Source organism: Sciurus carolinensis, chromosome 5 (assembly GCF_902686445.1).
Source record: "Sciurus carolinensis chromosome 5, mSciCar1.2, whole genome shotgun sequence".
NCBI classification, from domain to species: domain Eukaryota; kingdom Metazoa; phylum Chordata; class Mammalia; order Rodentia; family Sciuridae; genus Sciurus; species Sciurus carolinensis.
Window position 1 is genome coordinate 120,277,566 of NC_062217.1, and position 18,350 is coordinate 120,295,915.

Below are 18,350 nucleotides of genomic sequence, written 5' to 3' on the forward strand. Positions count from 1 at the left end.
AAGTAGCCAGTGATAGAGGTCTTGCCTAGCATGTGTGAAGCCCTGGGCTTAATCTTGCCAAAACACACACACACACACACACACACACACACACACAGGACAGAAAATAACATAGTGAGTGAATAAATAAATCAATAATCACATACAAAATCTAGATGAATCAAATTCTTCTATTAAAAGCCAAGAATCCTCAAATTATTAAATGGCCATATCTAATCATCCTTTTTACAAGAAAAAATTAATAGGTCAAGCCAAGTTAATAGACAAAAAAGTGGACATTGAACCTTTCCAAATTAATACCTGTTAATTATATAATTTTTCTCCTTCAATTTATAGGCTATAGGTTTTTGTTTTGTTTTATTTGTATTGGAGATCGAATCCAGGGCACTCTACCACTGAGCTACAAGCCCAGTCCTTTTTATTTTTTATTTTTGAGACAGAGTGTCACCAAATTGCTGAGGTTGACCTAGAACTTGCAATCCTCTTGCCTTAGCCTCTTGAGTCACTGTACAACTCTGTGCACAGTGCAACACTGTGCCTGACTGTCCTACTTTTACTTTGGAAAGTGAATTATTTCTTTATAATGCTGGACTCATTTTTGCAAGTGTTATAAACATGTTTGAAAAGAATATGCATTCTCAACAGGATGTGAAGTTCCTTATATATCTGTTATATCAAAGTTCTGTGCCATGTATAATACCACACCTGTCATCCCAGCAACTTGGGAGGGTGGCCTGGGCAATACAAGAAGACTCTGTCTCAAAACCTAAAAAGGGGGGCTGGGGAGGTAGCTCAGTCGGTAGGGTGCTTGCCTTGCAAGCACAAGGCCCTGGGTTCAACCCCAGCACCGCAAAAAAAAAAAAAAAAACCTAAAAAAGGGATAGGTATGTAGCTCAGAGATAAAGTACCTCTGGTTCAATTGCCATTACCATAAAAAATAAAAATAAAAAAGAATGCTCATTATTTAATCCTTCTCTGTATTTTTAGTTACTTTATCAAGCAAGGATTAGAGTAAACTAATATTTGGTAAAATCTATGTACATGCTTGCATATGTATATATTAGCTCTGGAAGGAAATGAAAAAGACTTATAAAACTGCTTAATTTTAAATTGTAACAAGAAAAGGAAATGTTTTGCTTTTATATTTTATAAATTATGAACCTTGTGAAAATAGTATACATTCAGACAAATAAACAGGGCTGCAGGGACGTAGTTCAGTAGTAGAACACTCCTAGGTTTAGTCCTCCAAACGTGATACAAACATGTAATTCCAGTGACTCAGGAGGCTAGGCAGGAGGGTCTCAAGTCCAAGGCCAGTCGAGGCAAATTAGCAAGGCTATCCTTTTTTTTTTCCCTTTCCTTTTTTTTTTTTTATTTTTAAAATTTGCTTTAATTAGTTATATATGACAGTAGAATGTACTTTGATACATCATATTTAATGGAGCATAATTTCTCATTCATCTGGTTACACATGACATAGAACCCCATGGATCATATAGTTATATATGGACATAGGGTAATATCTGATTCATTCTACTATCCTTCCTACCCCTATACCCCTCTCCCCTCCCTTCACTCCCCACTACCTAATTTAAAGTAACTCTAAAAAATTAAAAAATAAAATAATATCTACGTCAACTTAAAAAAAAATAAAGTAACTCTATTCTTCCTTAACCCCCACCCAATCCCATTGTGAATTAGCATCCTCATATCAGAGAAAACGTTCAGCCTTTGTTTGTTGGGGATTGGCTTATTTTGCTTAGCATGATATTCTCCAACTCCACCCATTTACTGGCAAATGCCATAATTTCATTCTTCTTTAAGGCTGAGTAATAGTCCATTATGTATATGTACCACACTTTCTTTACCCATTCATCTGTTGGAAGGCACCTAGGTTGGTTCCAACGTTTAGCTATTCTGAATTGAGCTGCTATAAACACTGATGTGACTGCATCACTGTAATATACTGATTTTAAGTACTTTGGGTATAAACTGAGAAGTGGGATAGCTGGGTCAAATGGTGGTTCTATTCCAAGTTTCCTGAGGAATCTCCATACTGTTTTCCATAATGGTTAGCAAGGCTATCTTAATAAAATTTTTAAAAAGGTCTGGGGTATAGCTTAGTAGTACAGCACTTGCCAATCATGTACTAGGTCCTGAGTTCAATCCCCAGTGCCACAAAATTTAAAAATTTAATAAATAAATTAAAATTTAAAAGAATGATACCCCATAAATATGTACAATTATATGCAACAATTAAAAAGGGTAAATATTTTCAAAATGAAATTTTGAATAACTATCTTATACATCTAAAGGGGAGAGAGACAACCTAGAATAAAATGCTTAAAACCTTTATTTATCTATTTATTTGTACTAGGGATTGAAAGTGGTGGCACTGTACCACTGAGCTACATCCTCAGAACATACATTTATTTATTCATTCATTCATTCATTCATTCATTCATTCTGGTATTGAGTATTGAACCTAGGGGTACTTTACCACTGAGTTACATCTCCAGTCCTTTTTATTTATTTAGCACTGGGATTTAACCCAGGGGGGCTTTACCACTAAGTCACATCTTCAGTCCTTTTATTTTTTATATTGAGACAGGGTATCACTAACTTGCTTAGGGCCTTGCTAAGTTTCTGAGGCAGGCTTTGAACTTGCAATTCTCCTTCCTCAGCCTCCTCAGTCACTGGGATTATAGGTAAGTGCCACCGCACCTGGCAAAATTGTTTATTTTAAAACAGAGTCTCACTAAGTTTCTGAGGGCCTAATTAAATTGCTAAGACTGGCCTTAGCCTCCCAAGTTGTTGGGAATACAGGTGTGTACCACCTGGCCCAACTCTTTGAGACAGGGTCTCGCTGAGTTGCCCAGGCAGGCCTGGAACTTATGATTTTCCTGCCTCAGCATTCTGAATAGCTGGGATTAGAGGTAGGCCATGGCATCAGGCCCTAAAACTATTTTTAGAAATGAAATTAATTGCTAAGCACTTAGTCACACACCTGTAATTTCAGCTACTTGGGAGACTAAGGTAGGAGGATTACAAGTTTAAGTGTGAGTCCAGCTGGGGCAACTTAGCAAGACCCTGCCTCAAAATAAAAATAAATACATAAAAAGGGATGGGGATATAGCTTAGTAGTAGAGTACCCCTGGGTTCAAATCCCAGTATTTAAAAAAAAAAAAAAAAAAAAAAAAAAAAAAACACTCTAAATACTGTATCACTGGTTCACAATTACACTCCAGGAATTTCACTTCATACTTTGCATGCCTTGTAGAGTACACTGTAACCCATGGTATGCAGCTCTGTAGAGCGTGAAATCTAATGTGAATATGTAATCTAATGATTACACATCTGAAAACAAACCAACACACACATGTTAACATGTATTACATATGAGTTTAAAAAAAACAAAACTTTTTTGTACCTCACTCAAAATTAACCATTTAATATTAAAGTTCATTCATCTAGACTTTGTCTAAACAAATGTTTATTTATATAATACAACATAATTAAACCACTTACAATATTCTTTTTCATTTTACTATGGCATTATGAATTATTTCCAGTTAATTAGTATTCTTTTCTTTTAATTTTTTTTTTTTGTAGTTGTAGATGGACATCATGCTTTTATTTTATTTTCATGTGGTGCTAAGGATCAAACCCAGTACCTCACACATACCAAGCAAGCACTCTGTCACTGAGTTAGAACCGCAGCCCCTAATATCCTGTTTTTTTTTTTTTTTTTTTTTTTTTTTGCGGTGCTGGGGATTTGAACCCAGGGCCTTGTGCTTGCTAAGTTGATGAGGCTGGCTTCAAACTCTCAATCCTACTGCCTCAGCCTCCTGGCCATTGGGATTACACATGGGCACCACCACAACTGGTTTTCATAAATTTTTTCTGAGTGCAAAACAGTCTATAACATGAATAAACTAAAACTTATTTTGCTAATTCCCTATTCTGAAACATTTTGGGTTGTTTAGAAATTTTTTAAATATATAAATGATGCTTTTTAAAAAAAAACAGGCATGGTACACACACCTGTAATCTCAGTCACTCAGAATGCTTAGTAGAAACTAAGTTCAATGTTAGCCCTGTATCAATATTTTTTTAAAATTATTTTTAGTTGTGGATAGGCAAAATACCTTTATTTATTTATTTATATGTGGTGCTGAGGATTGAACCCAGTGCCTCACATGTATCAGGCAAGTGCTCTGCCACTGAGCTACAACCCTAGCCACCTGTATCAATATTTAAAATCAGGAACTGGGCCTCAGCAATTTAGCAAGGTCCTAAGCAACTTAGTGAGACCTGTCTCGAAATAAAAACTAAAAAGGTCCAGGCATGGTGGCACATGTCTGTAATCCCAGCAACTTGGGAAGAGAGTCAAGAGGATCTCAGGTTCAAGGCTAGCCTCAGCAAATCAGTGAAGCCCTAAGAAACTTAGTAAAACCCTGTTTCAAAATTTAAAAAAAAAAGGGGGGGGGGGCTAAAGATGTGGCTCACCACTCCTGGGTTCAATCCCCCGTACCAAAAAAATAATAAAAAAATAAAAAGGCTGGGACTGTAGTTCAGTGGTAAAGCACCATGGGTTCAATCCCCAGTACAAAATTATAATAAGTAAATAAATAAATAAATAGGTCTGGGGATGTAGTTCAGTGGTAAAGCACCCCTAGATTCAATCTCCAGTATCATAAAAAAAAAAAAAAAAAAAAATCAGTAACAGAGCACAACTGGGTTCAATTCCTAGCACTGCAAATAATAACAATGCTTTACAAAAATCAACAATTTGATCATTTATTATAATGATCAAATTTTATGCACTGTATAAAATTGTATATGTTACAATTTTCTATTATAGGCAGTACAGCAGGTTTGTGTGCACCAGCATCACCACCAACACCTGAGTAATGCATTGCACTCAGGATACTTCAATGTCACTCACCAGGTGATAGAAAATTTTCAGTTCCATTATCATCTTTCTTTTTCATTTTTAAAACTGATAAATAAAAACAAATGGGCCCATTATAATCCCAGCAACTCAGGAAATTGAGACAGGAGGATCATAAATTCAAGGCCAGCTTGGGCAATTTAGCCAGACCCTGTTTCAAAACAAAACAAAATGGGCAGAAGGTGTACCTCAGCACCCCTGGGTTCATTCCTTAGTATCACAAAAATAAAATGAAAACAAAAAACAAGCTCAAAGCCAGCCTGGGCAAATTAGGGAAACTGTCACAAAATTTAAAAAGGGCTGAGGAGCACAGTGACCCATATCTGTAATCCCAATAAATCCAGAGGTTGAGACAGGAGGGTTCCAAGTCCAGATCAGTCTCAGCAATTTTTTAAATGTATTTTTAGATGTTGATGGACCTTTATTTTATTCATTTATTTATATACAGTGCTGAGGATGAAATCCAAGGCCTCACACATGCTAGGCAAGTGCTCCACTAAGCCACAACCCCAGCCCCAGTCTCAGCAATTTAGGAAAACCTTGTCTCAAAATAGAAAATAAAAAGAACTAAGGCCAGGTGCAATGGTACACTCCTATTATCCCAGCAACTCAGGATTCTGTGTCAGGAGAACAATAGGTTCCAGGCCAGCCTGGGCGAATTAGAGAGACCCCATCTCAAAAATAAAATAAGGGCTGGGGACATAGGTTAGAGGTAGAGTGCCCTAGTACATATATACATACATACATATCAAATAAACTAATTAAAATAAAAAGGACTGGGGATGTAGCTCAGTGGTAGAGCATCCTGGGTTCAATCTTTAGTACAAAAAAATAAAAATTATATATATTAATGAGGTAACAATATTTATATACATACATATACAAATACATATACACACATACACACGTAATATTTCAATCAGGTCAAATATATCTATTTGCTCAAGTCACAGTGAAAGAATTCAAAATCCTCTCTTCTAGTTTTTTGAGATATACAGTACATAATTGTTATTCATAGTTACTTTACTATGCAATACCACACTAGAACTTCTTACTCCTAACTATAGCTTAGTACCAACTGACCAGTCCTATCCCATAAAATACTTGGATCCTCACATAGAAGCCTTAACCGTATTTTCTTATTAGTTCTTTAAAATAACTTTCTACAAATGGACTTGCAATGTCAATGTTAAGACTTTTCATGTATATTACAAAAATGCTCTCCAAAAAAACGATAAAAAATTCTTGAATTAGGATGTAGTTCAATAACAGAGTGTGTTCTTAACATGTTTGAGGGCCTGGGTTCAATCCCCAGTACCACATTAAGGGAAAAAAAAAAAAAAAATTGTCGAAAATTCTTACTTCTATTCTTAGAATTCTATGCTAATTAAATGACTGAATTTTATGTTTGTGAGGAACATCTAAAGTCTTGATATTTTCTTAACAAAGCAAGGTTATCTGAAACTAATTACAACAATTTCCACTTGCAATCTTGGAAAACTTCTAGAAATTCTAAGATTTCTAGAAGGCTTGTTTCATTTTTTCTCCTATGTAGTCAGGACCTTACACATGCTAGGAAAGTGCTTACCACTGAGCTACATCCTCAGTCTTTTTTATTTTATTTTGAGATAGGATCTCTCTAAATTGCCCAGGCCTTTAACTTGTGATCCTTTGACCTCAGCTTTCTGAGTAGCTGGGATTACAAGTGTGCATCACTGGCCCCCTAACTCTGGCCTGTTTAAGTATTTAAAGGAGTAATTATTTCAGTTTTACATTTATTAAAAATTATATCTAGGGGCTGGGGAGATAGCTCAGTTGGTAGAGTGCTTGCATTGTAAGCACAAGGCCGTGGGTTCAATCCCCAGCACCGTCAAAAAAAAAAAAAAAAAAAAATTATATCTAAGATGGGCATGGTGGCCTATACCTATGATCCCAGCAGCTCACTACCAACTGAGCTATATCCCCAGCCCAGGAGGATCTTGAGTTCAAGGCCAGAATCCGCAAAAGCGAAGTGCTAAACAACTCAGTGAGTCCTGTCTCTAAATAAAATACAAAATAGGGCTGGAGATATGGCTCAGAGATTGAGTGCCCCTGAGTTCAACCCTGGTACCAAAAACAAAAACAAAAACAAAAAAACATATATATATATAAATCAGGCTGAGCTATTATGTGTATCTGTGAAGTATATAACTCATTGATCCCAATAAAAATTGTACTTACTTCCATGATTCCAAGATTTTGGCTTGGAAAATCAGTACCCTAAAATGATAAATATATATAACCACTATTACAAATGATCAGATTAAAATGAATAAGAGACATAACTTTATAAAATTTACCACCAAATTTGAATTCCCCTTTCTGCCTCTTTCCATTAAAATTTACAATGGGAAACCAGCAAGCAGATGGATAATTTTTTATTCACTTTCATCTTTAGCATCTATTAACTCACCTAAATGCTTGTAATGGTGATTGTGAGCTTGTAATAAAACTTTTACTCGATCCAAAGGAGCAACTGTTGTTTTGGCACAGCATCCAGCAATACCTAAAAATTGTTTAAAAGGTCAGAAATAAATTACATATCATTTCTTTCTACAGGGAAATCATTATTTGTCCAACCAGCAAACCCCACTGATCTTTAATTTGGTCTCCAAGGATAGAACTTCCCAGCAGCAGAGATATGCAGATGGTTGGCCCCCATTCCCTGTAATTTAATAATTGAGAATGTCAGATTTAAAAATAAGTTTTGGGAGTATAAATCAGCCTCTAGTGCCTGGTGAACACAGGGAATTTTGCTAAAATGTAGTTGAGGAGACTAACACTTGAAGGTATTTACCGAACTGCAAGGTTTTGTTTCCAACAACCATTTCTTCTTAGATGAGTTCTTCATTGAGACAACCAACTTTTACCCATAAAAGCAGTCATTCATTTATACATTCAGCAAATATGTATTTCATTCCTACCATGTGCCACTGGCCATATATGTGGATGAAAACAGAGTAAAGTGCCTACATGGGCTTTAGCACTGGTTAGAATGAAACTGACTATTCAGCATAGAATGCTTCAAAAATGAGCATATGAGGACTTTTCTACAATACTTTACCTATATTGTAGAAGCACTCAATAAAATGAGTTGTTACTATTATAAAAGGTGAACAAAAAGTCTTTTGGTATCTTTATGAGTTAAATAAACTCTTCATCATCTAATATGTATTTCAGAAGGTACAAGAAGACAAGAATGTTGTGGATCTCCTTCACTGCTACATCACCAAAGACCACACAGGGTCTGGCACATAAAATCATAAAGTTTATACCCTGTACTTAACAGCTCAGCATGTAACTAACATTAAAACCCACCATTTGAGATATCCAAAAATATAATGTATATTTGTACTATAGTATACCCACTTATAAGTATTTATATGAAATTTTTCTTATTTGAACTAATGGAAATAGCAGGCATGGCCACCCCAAATTGAGGATAAACTAAAAATCATTTGCATCAGGTTTTATTTGGCTTCATATTATTTTATAATACATTATTATCTTTTCAATCATGTATGATTAACCATATAATGAAGTTATTTAGAATGTATTCAATAAGTAGTTTCCTTTAATATTATCTTGATTTCATACTACTTCAGAGCTTAAATCAACAACCCAAGAGTCCATTGAGTCCATTGAGTTAGTTACCTCTATTTTTACCTCTTTTTTTTTTTTTTTTTTGCAGTGCTGGGGATCAAATATAGGACCTTGTACATACTAGGCAAGCACTCTATCACTGTGCTATACTATATTGCCAGCACCACCATCCTTTTATTTATTTATTTTTCCAGTACTAGGAATTGACCCAGGGGTACTCTACCACTGATCTCCCCTTTTTATTTTCATTTTGAGACAAAGTCTCCCCCAGAATAGCCAAGGCTGATCTTGAACTTGATATCCTCCTGCCTCAACCTCCAGAGTAGCTGAGATTACAGGAGTACACCACTGTGCCCAGCTGCTTTTATCCTTCTTGTAAGAGAAAGCAGCTAGGCTAGGGGTATAGTTCAGTGGTAGAAGCACACCCCCCCCCCCCCAAAAAAAAAAGAAGAAGAAGAAGAAAGAAAGAAAAAAAGATTGAGCAACAAACGAGATTTGCCCAAAGCACTGCTAACCATAACAGTTAAAAAATACTTAGTGTTTACTTTGTAACAGTTAACAAATACTTGGTGTTTACTTTGTACCAGGCACTAGCCTAAGAAATTTAAGGTAGGTGGAATTATTCTGTTTTAAGGATGGGAAAACCAAGGCACAGGGGCTGGGGAGATAGCTCAGTCCGCAGAGTGCTTGCCATGCAAGCACAAGGCCCTGGGTTCGATCCCCAGCACCTAAAAAAAAAAAAAAAAAAAAAAAACAAGGCACAGGACGTTAAATAACTTGCCTAACAGTATTCCTCATACACTCAGATGTGAAACTTCTATACCACCTTCAAACTCATACCTCCCAAAAAATCTGAACAGAAATTTAAAAGAAACACAGACAGTCAATAAAAATATGCTCAGCATCATTTTCTTTAAAAAAAAAAAAATGAGAATTTAAAATACCACAATTAGATAACACTAAACGCTTGTTAAAATGAAAAACATACATAGACACCCTAAAAATACAAAACAAGTACTGACAAGGCAGTGGGAATAAAAAAATGAAACACACTTTGGAAAATAATTTAGCAGTTTATTGTTTGTTTTGTTTTGTTTTTTGGTACTGGGGATTGAACCCAGGAACACTCTACCACTGAGTTACATCTCTAGCCCCTTATATATATGTGTGTGTGTGTGTGTGTGTGTGTGTGTGTGTGTGTGTGTGTATATATTTTTTTTTTTTTTTTAAAGATAGGGTCTCTTTAAACTGTCAAGGTTGGCCTTCAACTTGCCATCCTTATGCCTCAGTCTTCCAAATAGCTGGGATTCTTTATTATTTATTTATTTATCTTTTAGTACTGGGGATTAAACCAGGGGTACTTTACCACTAAGCTATAGCCCCAGCCCTTTTTATTTTTGAGACAAGATTGCACTAAGTTGCTTAGGGCCTCGCTAAATTGCTGAGGCTGGCCTCAAACTCGCAATCCTCCTGTCTCAGCCTCAGGAAACTGCTGGGACTACAAGTGTGCACGACATTGCCCAGAACTGGCAATTTCTTATAAAGTGAAGTACAGTCAGAGGATGTAACTCACCGGTGGAGCATTTGTCTAGCATGTATGAGGCTATGCATTTAATCCCCAGCACTGCAAATATTATAAATTAAAAAACTAAAAGTTAAGGGCTAGTTCCCAAGGTTCATGGAATCTTCTGGAGCCCTTTCCTCCACTGCGCCAGCCAAAAGTACAGAGGTTTCCAGCTGGAGCCAGCCTGGCCTAGGAGCAGCTGCCTCAAAGTCCTGGGCTCAAGAGAGCTTCCCTGCTTAAGCCTCTTGAGTAGCTGGGATGTGCCGCCACTCCTGGCTTCCTTTTTCTTCCAACCTTACTGAAGATGATTGTGATTTTTCATACTATCAAAGAGTGAAAGGATGTAAACATGCTGATTCCTGTCTTTTTATGAATTGTGAAATGTGTATTAAAAAAAGTTAAACTGGGTTGCAATTGTGGCTCAGTAGTACACGCTTGCCTAGCACTTGTGAGGCACTGGGTTCGATCCTCAGCACCACATAAATGGATAAAATAAAGGTATTGTGTCCATCTATAACTAATAAAAATGTTTTTTAAAAAAGTTAAACATATGATATTCTTAAGACCAAGGAGTCTCTTCCTATCAGTTTGCCGAAGGAAAAACAAATCTAGCAGGTGGGAGTATATCTCAGGAGTACAGAACATCCAGGGGACAAAACCCACATAAAGACCTGTGTGCTGCTTTTCATAGTCTCCTAAGTCAGATAGATGAAAACCAGAAAGAAATCAAATTTTCATCGACAGATGTGGCTAGGCACAGTGGCACACCTCTAGTTTCCAGGACCTGGGAAGCTGAGGTGGGAGGATCACAGGAATTTGAGACCAGCCTGGTCTGTCTTCAAAGAAACTATCTCAAAAAAGAAAAAAGAAAAAAGAAAAAAGGAAACCATAGTACACCTATACAATAAAATATTATTCTTCAGTAAAAAGGAACGGGAGCATGATGGTACACACCTGTAATCCCAGCTACTAGAGAGGCTGAGGCAGAAGGAGTCTAAATTAAAGGCCAGTCTGGGAAACTTAGCAAGACCCTATCTTAAAATAAAAAATACAAAGGGCTAGAGATATAGCTCAGTGGTAGATATAATTTCCCTGGGTTCAATACTCAGTACAGCAAAAACAAAAACATAAATAAAAATAAAAATATTTAATTTTTTAAAATTTAAAATGGCTAGAGATGTTGCTTAATAATAGTATGTCCAGGGTTTGATCCCCATTATAGATAGATAGAGAGAGAGAGAGAGAGAAATAGATAGATAGATAGGAGGAAAACAGGGATAGAGGTATAACTCAGTGGTAAAGTCCTTGCCTGACATGTGAGGCCCTGGATTTGATCCACAGTGGAGACAGAAGAAAAAAAAGCGGTGGAGGGGGGACATACTTTTAATACATACAACATGGGTAAATCTTCAAAAAAGAAAGGCATACCCAAAAGGAAAAAAACTTTTTTTAAAATTTTTGGGTGGTACTGAGGATTGAACCCAGGGCTTCATGCATGCTAAGCAAGTGGTCTACCTCCAAGTTACATCCCTAGTGCCCCAACTTTTTTTGGGACAGGCTCTCCCTTAATTGCCCAGGATGGCCTTGGAGTTTCAATCTTTTTGTCTTAGCTTCCTGAGTATTTGGGATTTCAGGTTTGCACCACTATGCCCAGTATCCTAAGACAAAAACCAGTAGAATTCCATTTATATAATATTCTAGAAAAGACTATGCAGACAGAAAATAGATCAGTGCTTGTCAGGAGTTGAGGGTGACAAGAGGGGAATAAAACAAAGGGAAACGGAACTATTTTGGTGTGACAAAACTATTGTATATCTCAACTATGGTGGATATTATACAATACCTCTGGCAAGATGAATTTAACTATGTACCTCAAAAAAGTGAATTTTACTGTATATAAACCTTTCTTTAGTTAACCTACGTTTTAAAAAGGGAAAAATACTATGAAGTGGGATGGTGGCACATGCCTATAATCACAGCAACTAAGGAGGCTGAGGTAGGAGAATCACAAGTTCAAAGCCAACTTGGGAAACTTAGTGAGACCCTGTTCAAAATAAAAAATAAAAACAACTAGGGATGCAGCTCAGTGGGACAGCACCCTGGGTTTAATTCCCAGTACCAAAAAATAAAAATAAAATAAAATACTAAAGAAATCTACTATCCAGCTTAATCAAGATTACTTTGTAGTATTTCCTATACTTGCTGTCTCCAATTCCTTTCTTGTTTCATTAAATTTTTATGTAGTAAAATTTAAGACACAAACAGAAAAGTGCAAGAAATAAGCATGCCACCTAACAAATTAGTGCAAAGTGAATAAACTCACATTAAGGACAATTCAGATCAAGAGATAGGATACTTGGGCTGGGATTGTAGGTTAGTGGTAGAGCTTGCCTAGCACATGTGAGGTACTGGGTTTCATCTTCAGCACCACATAAAAAATGGATAAAATTTTAAAACACACACTCACACACACACACACACACAAAAAGGATATTATTAAACCCCCAAAAGTCTTTCTGATGCTCCCCAAAATACTATCTGCCCCTCCGTCTCAGAGATAATCAACTACTCATCTGATTTTAACAATACGGATTTAACTGTGACCATTACTGAACATTATACAAACAAAATCACACAGTATGCATAGTTTTCTGTCTGGCTTCTTCTGTTTAGTATATGCTTGTGAGATTCAACCATATTGTTAAGTGTGGCAGTAATTCATTCATTTTCAGTGCTGCATAGTCCCTCATTTATGAGTATACCATATTTTAGTTATACATCCTAACTTTGATAGAAATTTGGATTCCTTTTAGTTTTTGGCTATTATGAATATGAAAACTATGGACAGAAATAGTCTATATGTTGGTTTATGCTTATGAACTCTTAGATATGTGGCATGCAAATATTCAGCTTCATTGATAACTGCTCAACCAGTTCTTCAGAGTGGTTTTACCAATTTATACTACTACCAGCAGTACATGAGAGTCCTGCTTGCAATTCTAATCTATATGTCCCAAGACTCTAGTCCAACACCGATCCATATCATAAAATGCAACATGTTCAAAACAACTTCTGATCTCTTTCCAACAACCACCACAAAAAATGCTCCAATGACAGACTTCAGTCAGTTACAGCTACGTCCTTGCTATTGCTCAGGCCAAATCAATTCACCCTTGACTTTTTCTCAGCCCCTCTCTAATCTGTCAGAAAATCCTATTTGTTCTATAAACATCCATAATCTCGCCAACTCCACAGCTACTATCCTGATCCAAGCCACCATCATTTATCACCAAAATTACTGCAAAAACTCCCAAACTGGTCTCTTTACTTCCATATGTGCACCCTACAATATTTCTCAACAGAGCAGCCATGTCATAGCCTGTCACGTTCATGCTCAAAATCTGTAATGTTAGCAGCACGGTGGCCCACAGCTGTAATATCAGTGACTTAGGAGTCTGAAGCAGGAGGATTACACGTTCAAAGCCGGCCTAAGAAACGAAGCCTTAAGCAACTTAGAGAGACCCTGTCTGAAAATAAAACATAATAAGGGTTGAGGATGTGGCTCAGTGCTTAAGCATCCCTGGGTTCAATAACTAGTACAAAAAAGAAAAAAAAAATCTGTAATGTTTCCCCATTTAATTCCAAGTAAAAATCAGAAATTTTACAATGGCTTGCAAGATCCCTTCATTTTCTACTCCCTGTTCCCTTTACCTAACTTCCTACCCAAATCAGTACCACTTGCCTTCAGCCACACATCTTGCAGCAGATCAGACTTTCTGGCTTTGAAACCTTTGCCTTGTCTGCCAGGCATTGTGGCACACGCCTTTAATCCTAGTGACTCAGGAGGCTGAGGCAGGAGGATCATAAATTCAAGGCCAATCTCAGCAAATTAGCAAGATCTTGTCTCAAAATAAAAAATAAAATGGGTGGGTAGCTCAGTGGGTTCAATCCCCAGTATCAAAAAATACTGCACACTCCACTACCTTGCCTCTCTCCTTTTAACCTCTTCCCTTTGAATTTATCGCCTTCTAACATAATATATGCATTATCTTTTCATTCGGTTTATTCTTCCTCCTTACAATTCCATAATCAACAAAAACTCCTGGAAGGCATAAGATCTTTCTTTTGCTCTTAGATGTATACTAAGCAAAAAGCAGGCACATACCTGGCACACAAATATTCCCAATCTGAATGAATGAATGCCCTTTTTATCAGGAGAACAAAATGTAATTGTTATTATTGCAGACTACAGATACTATATTTCTAAAAATCTTCATAATGTAGAATTTTTCAAATCCTCCATTTTAAATAATTAAGTGATGACAACCCAGACAAGCAATTACACAAAGGAAGAGATTAAAACATCTCTATGGGAAGGCAGAAGAAATTTCTTTGAGACATGTGAACGTTTGGTCCTCATGGTAACATCAATAGAAGAGCTTGTCAAGTAGTTTGACACTGTTTGCTAATTTGCAAAATTTCCCAGTCATCTGTAAAACCTGACCTCCAATATTTGTTTTCCTTTAAGTAAACAGTAAAACCTAATTACACACTCAGTCACCCAGGACTTTAGAAAAAGAAAGGAGTGCCCTGCATGGGTCGTGAAAAGGATCTTTTTTCCTGGCTATCCAACTCTGGATAATCGGCGCTTGACTCAGTCCTTCCACGTCTCCAGCCTCTTCCAGAGGGCCCAAGGCCCCACTCCCTCCCCAAAACCTGGCTGTCACTAGTCAAGTGATTATTACTAGAATGGGATTACAGGCAGGTATGGGTAAATACGGCAGGGTACTGAAGCAGGTGGAGTCCAGGATATCGATGCGGCCGCTTGCACCCAACCTGCCAGCGACCGCAGCCAGCAGACTGCGGCGTGGACACCACTCACCTCCGGCCAAGAAGGAGCGCAGCCAATAGAAGTCGCGGCGGGTGGTGGGCCCGCCGGACCCTGCCGCCTGCGGCATGGCGGGAGCAGGATCGGCCGCTGCCAGGGCCGCCGCCGCAGCCATCAGGACCACAGTCACCTCGGGAGCCTTGGTTGCCAACTTACAAATTACAGACCAGGACCATGGCTGGTATGGGCACTGACAGGAGGCCCACCGCCCCGCAGGCGGGGCCGAATGACTCAGGCGGTACGGCGCCGTCTGATGGCGTAGGCCGGGAGGCGGGGCCTGGGTCACCGCCCCAAGGGGTCGGAGTGGGGCGGGGCCTAGGGAGAGGGCAGTCACCGGGCTGGTCTCCCCATTGAGTCTTACCCCACCTCCCCTACTGCCTGATTTGCTGTTTGTTTTTGTACTGAATCCAGCAGCGCTTAACCTTTGAGCCATATCCCCAGCCCTCAGCCTTTATTTTAAATTTTGAGACAGGGTCTCACTAAGTCGCTTAGGGTCTAACTAGATTGCTGAGGCTTGTGATCCTCTAACTTGTGATCCTCCTGCCTCAGCCTCTCAAGTCGGAGGAATTACAGGAATATGCCAGGCCTTCTTTGCTTTTCAAGGCAGAAGATGAAAAGGCTAGTTATTCAAGGTCCCATCAAAATCCACTACCTCAGAAAGTTTCCCCCATCCATGTAGAAAAAAAGGGGTGGGAGGGTATGGGGATTGGAAAAACAGTAGAATGAAACAGTATACCCTATATATATATATATATATATATATATATGTATGTATGATTACATGAATGGTGTGAATCTATATTGTGTACAACCATAGAAATGAAAAGTTGTACCCCATTTTGTGTACAATGAATCAAAGTATGTTTGTAAAAATAAAAAATATTTTAATTAAAAAAATTTTCCCCATCCATTGACTACTGAGTTGTAACTGCACATTGAGCTATCTCTGAGCTCTCTAAAATGGTATCCTTTCCAGAACCAATCTTCAAGCTTCTCATTCTTTCCAAATATCTGAGTTTACTACTACATCTGTGCTCTCTTCAGAGCTCCTCACTGAACCTCAGTTGTTGCCCTCCATAAGCCCCACTAAGATTCTAATACACCCATACCACTCGGCTCAGGCAGCCTGGGACATTCTCTGTCCTCCTGCCCTCAGCTCTAAGCTCTATAGCTACACAAGTTACTCTTTCTTTGGGCCCTAGTTATTTAAAACAAGTTAGTTTTGTAACAATGATGCGCTTTATGCTTGAATATAGCCCTTGATGCTCTGTCACTGTGACATATTTTTAAAAGGACATGTTTCTTTATGTTCCTCTCTCCTTCCTCCTCCCTAATCTCTCCCCCTCCCTAATCTCTAGGGAAGTAGGATTGCCTTTCTTCTCAAGCATAGGCAAAGTTACCTGTCCTTGAGCAGCCACCCCAGGAAAAGTAATTCAGACTTTGGGGATGGCACCAGAAGAGCTCAGAAATTACAATCTCCCAAATTAATAAGTGAATTACAACTCCAGACAGAACATGTGAAATGTAGCCTTTGAGTCAGTCACCTGTTTAAAAGTCCCTTGATGGACAAATCACAGCCTCTGGGACAGGAGTTCCTGTTTCTACTTTGGTAGCAAAGGAATAAAACAACTTTTTCTTTTTTCTCAAAAACCATGTGCTCATTATTGGATTGGCATGGGGACAAGGACAGAGTTTTCAGTAACAAGCTCTGCTGCCCTGGGCAGTGGCACAGGCCTATAATCCAAAGACTCTGGAGTCTGAGACAGGAAAATCACAAGTTTAAAACCAGCCCGAACAACTCAGGAAGACTCTCAGTAACTTGGTGAAACCGTGTCTCAATTTTTTAAAAAATTTAAAAAGGCCAGGGTGTGATGGGCTGACAGATCTGACTCCATGAGAATGTTATAGGCCAGACTCTAAAGGAAATGACTAAACAGACTCCATTTTGCTCTGAGACTCCATGTTATGTGGGAAATAAGTTTCTCCCATGGGAACACCCCGCCTCTGTCCCCATCATCAGTTACTTAGTGTGACATGTCTAACAATACAGAACGACAATTCCTATGTAAGAAAAAAATTGCTCTCTTTTGATTCCTATTGCTCCTAAACGATGTACCACGTGAACAGTGATTGTGTGGATGTTAGTAACCATTCTTTAGTTTGTACCTAGGTAAGGGTCAGTTTGATCCACTTCCCCCTCTGTTGATGATCTCATGATGTTAGTTTGTAATTTTGAATTATAGCAACAGACACTTATGATTGATGTGCTTTTGGTATGAGAACTGTTGGCATCAGATCTGCTATTTTGCTGTTGCCATTATTCTCCCTTCCCCACACAACTTTACAACCCAGATTGTTAGCCTGAGAACTTCCTAGCCAGCCATTGGTCTGTTGTTATTAGCCCGTGAAATTCCACTACTTAAGAATAGCCCCCTGGGCTGGAGATTTGGCTCAGTGGTAGAGTACTTGCCTAGCGCGCATGCGGCACTGGGTTCAATCCTCAGCACCACATAAAAATAAAATAAATGTATTGTGTTCATCTACAAATAATAAAAATATATTTAAAAAAAAAAAAAGAAGAATAGCTCCCCTGCCATTTTCACTCCTTTCCTCCTCACTTTTATGCTCTCTCCGCCTGCCTTGCACTCTCTCTCCTTCTCTCATTTTTCTCTCCTCTCACCCTGCAGGGAGATACCCTGCCTGTTGACACTTATAAAATCTCTTGTGTGAGTTCCTGCATCCGGAGTGGTTTCTGGGTACTTTGAAGAAGTACCCAATAGCCATTTTTTGGGACATTGTGTGAGAAAGTAAGCCGACTGGCTTAATAAAGACTCTCAAATTGGACTTCTCAGTGGTGATCAGTCTGTTCTTAAGTTGTGCACAAACCATAGAAATGAAAATTTGTTCCCCATTTGTGTACAATGAATCAAAACGTGTCTCTAAAAATAAAAAAAGATTTAATTAAAAAAAAAAAGTAGCTCCACCGCCATTCTTCTTCTCTCTCTCCTCCCTTACTCTCACTCTTTCATGTTTCTCTCTCTCTCTCTCTCTCTCTCTCTCTCTCTCTCTTCAGAGCAGACACTGTTCATCTGCCTAATGAAATCTCTTGTGTGAGTTCCCTCGTCCGGAGTGGTTCTGGGTGCTTTCACTATTGCTGTGATTTGGATGGGTTCTTCTACTGCCACTTAGGTGAATGGAGTCCCATCTTTCATCCCAGTCCCCAAGATGCTGGTCTCACCTTTCATTTGCCTGGACTCTCCTGAACATCCAGACACCAGCTTCAGATTGGTGAGTTTTCCCCT

General features: G+C 38.3%; 1 protein-coding gene across 1 annotated transcript in view; it reads right to left on the reverse strand.

The window, feature by feature from the left end:
* Positions 1-15,291, reverse strand: part of Slc25a16 (solute carrier family 25 member 16) — a 42,077-nt gene extending 26,786 nt beyond the window's left edge. Inside the window, 2 exon segments of the mRNA XM_047553825.1 lie at positions 7,407-7,499; positions 15,043-15,291. Of these exon segments, the coding sequence (XP_047409781.1) occupies positions 7,407-7,499; positions 15,043-15,163 (214 nt within the window). The 5' untranslated portion in view covers positions 15,164-15,291.
* Positions 15,292-18,350: the final 3,059 nt, after the last annotated feature.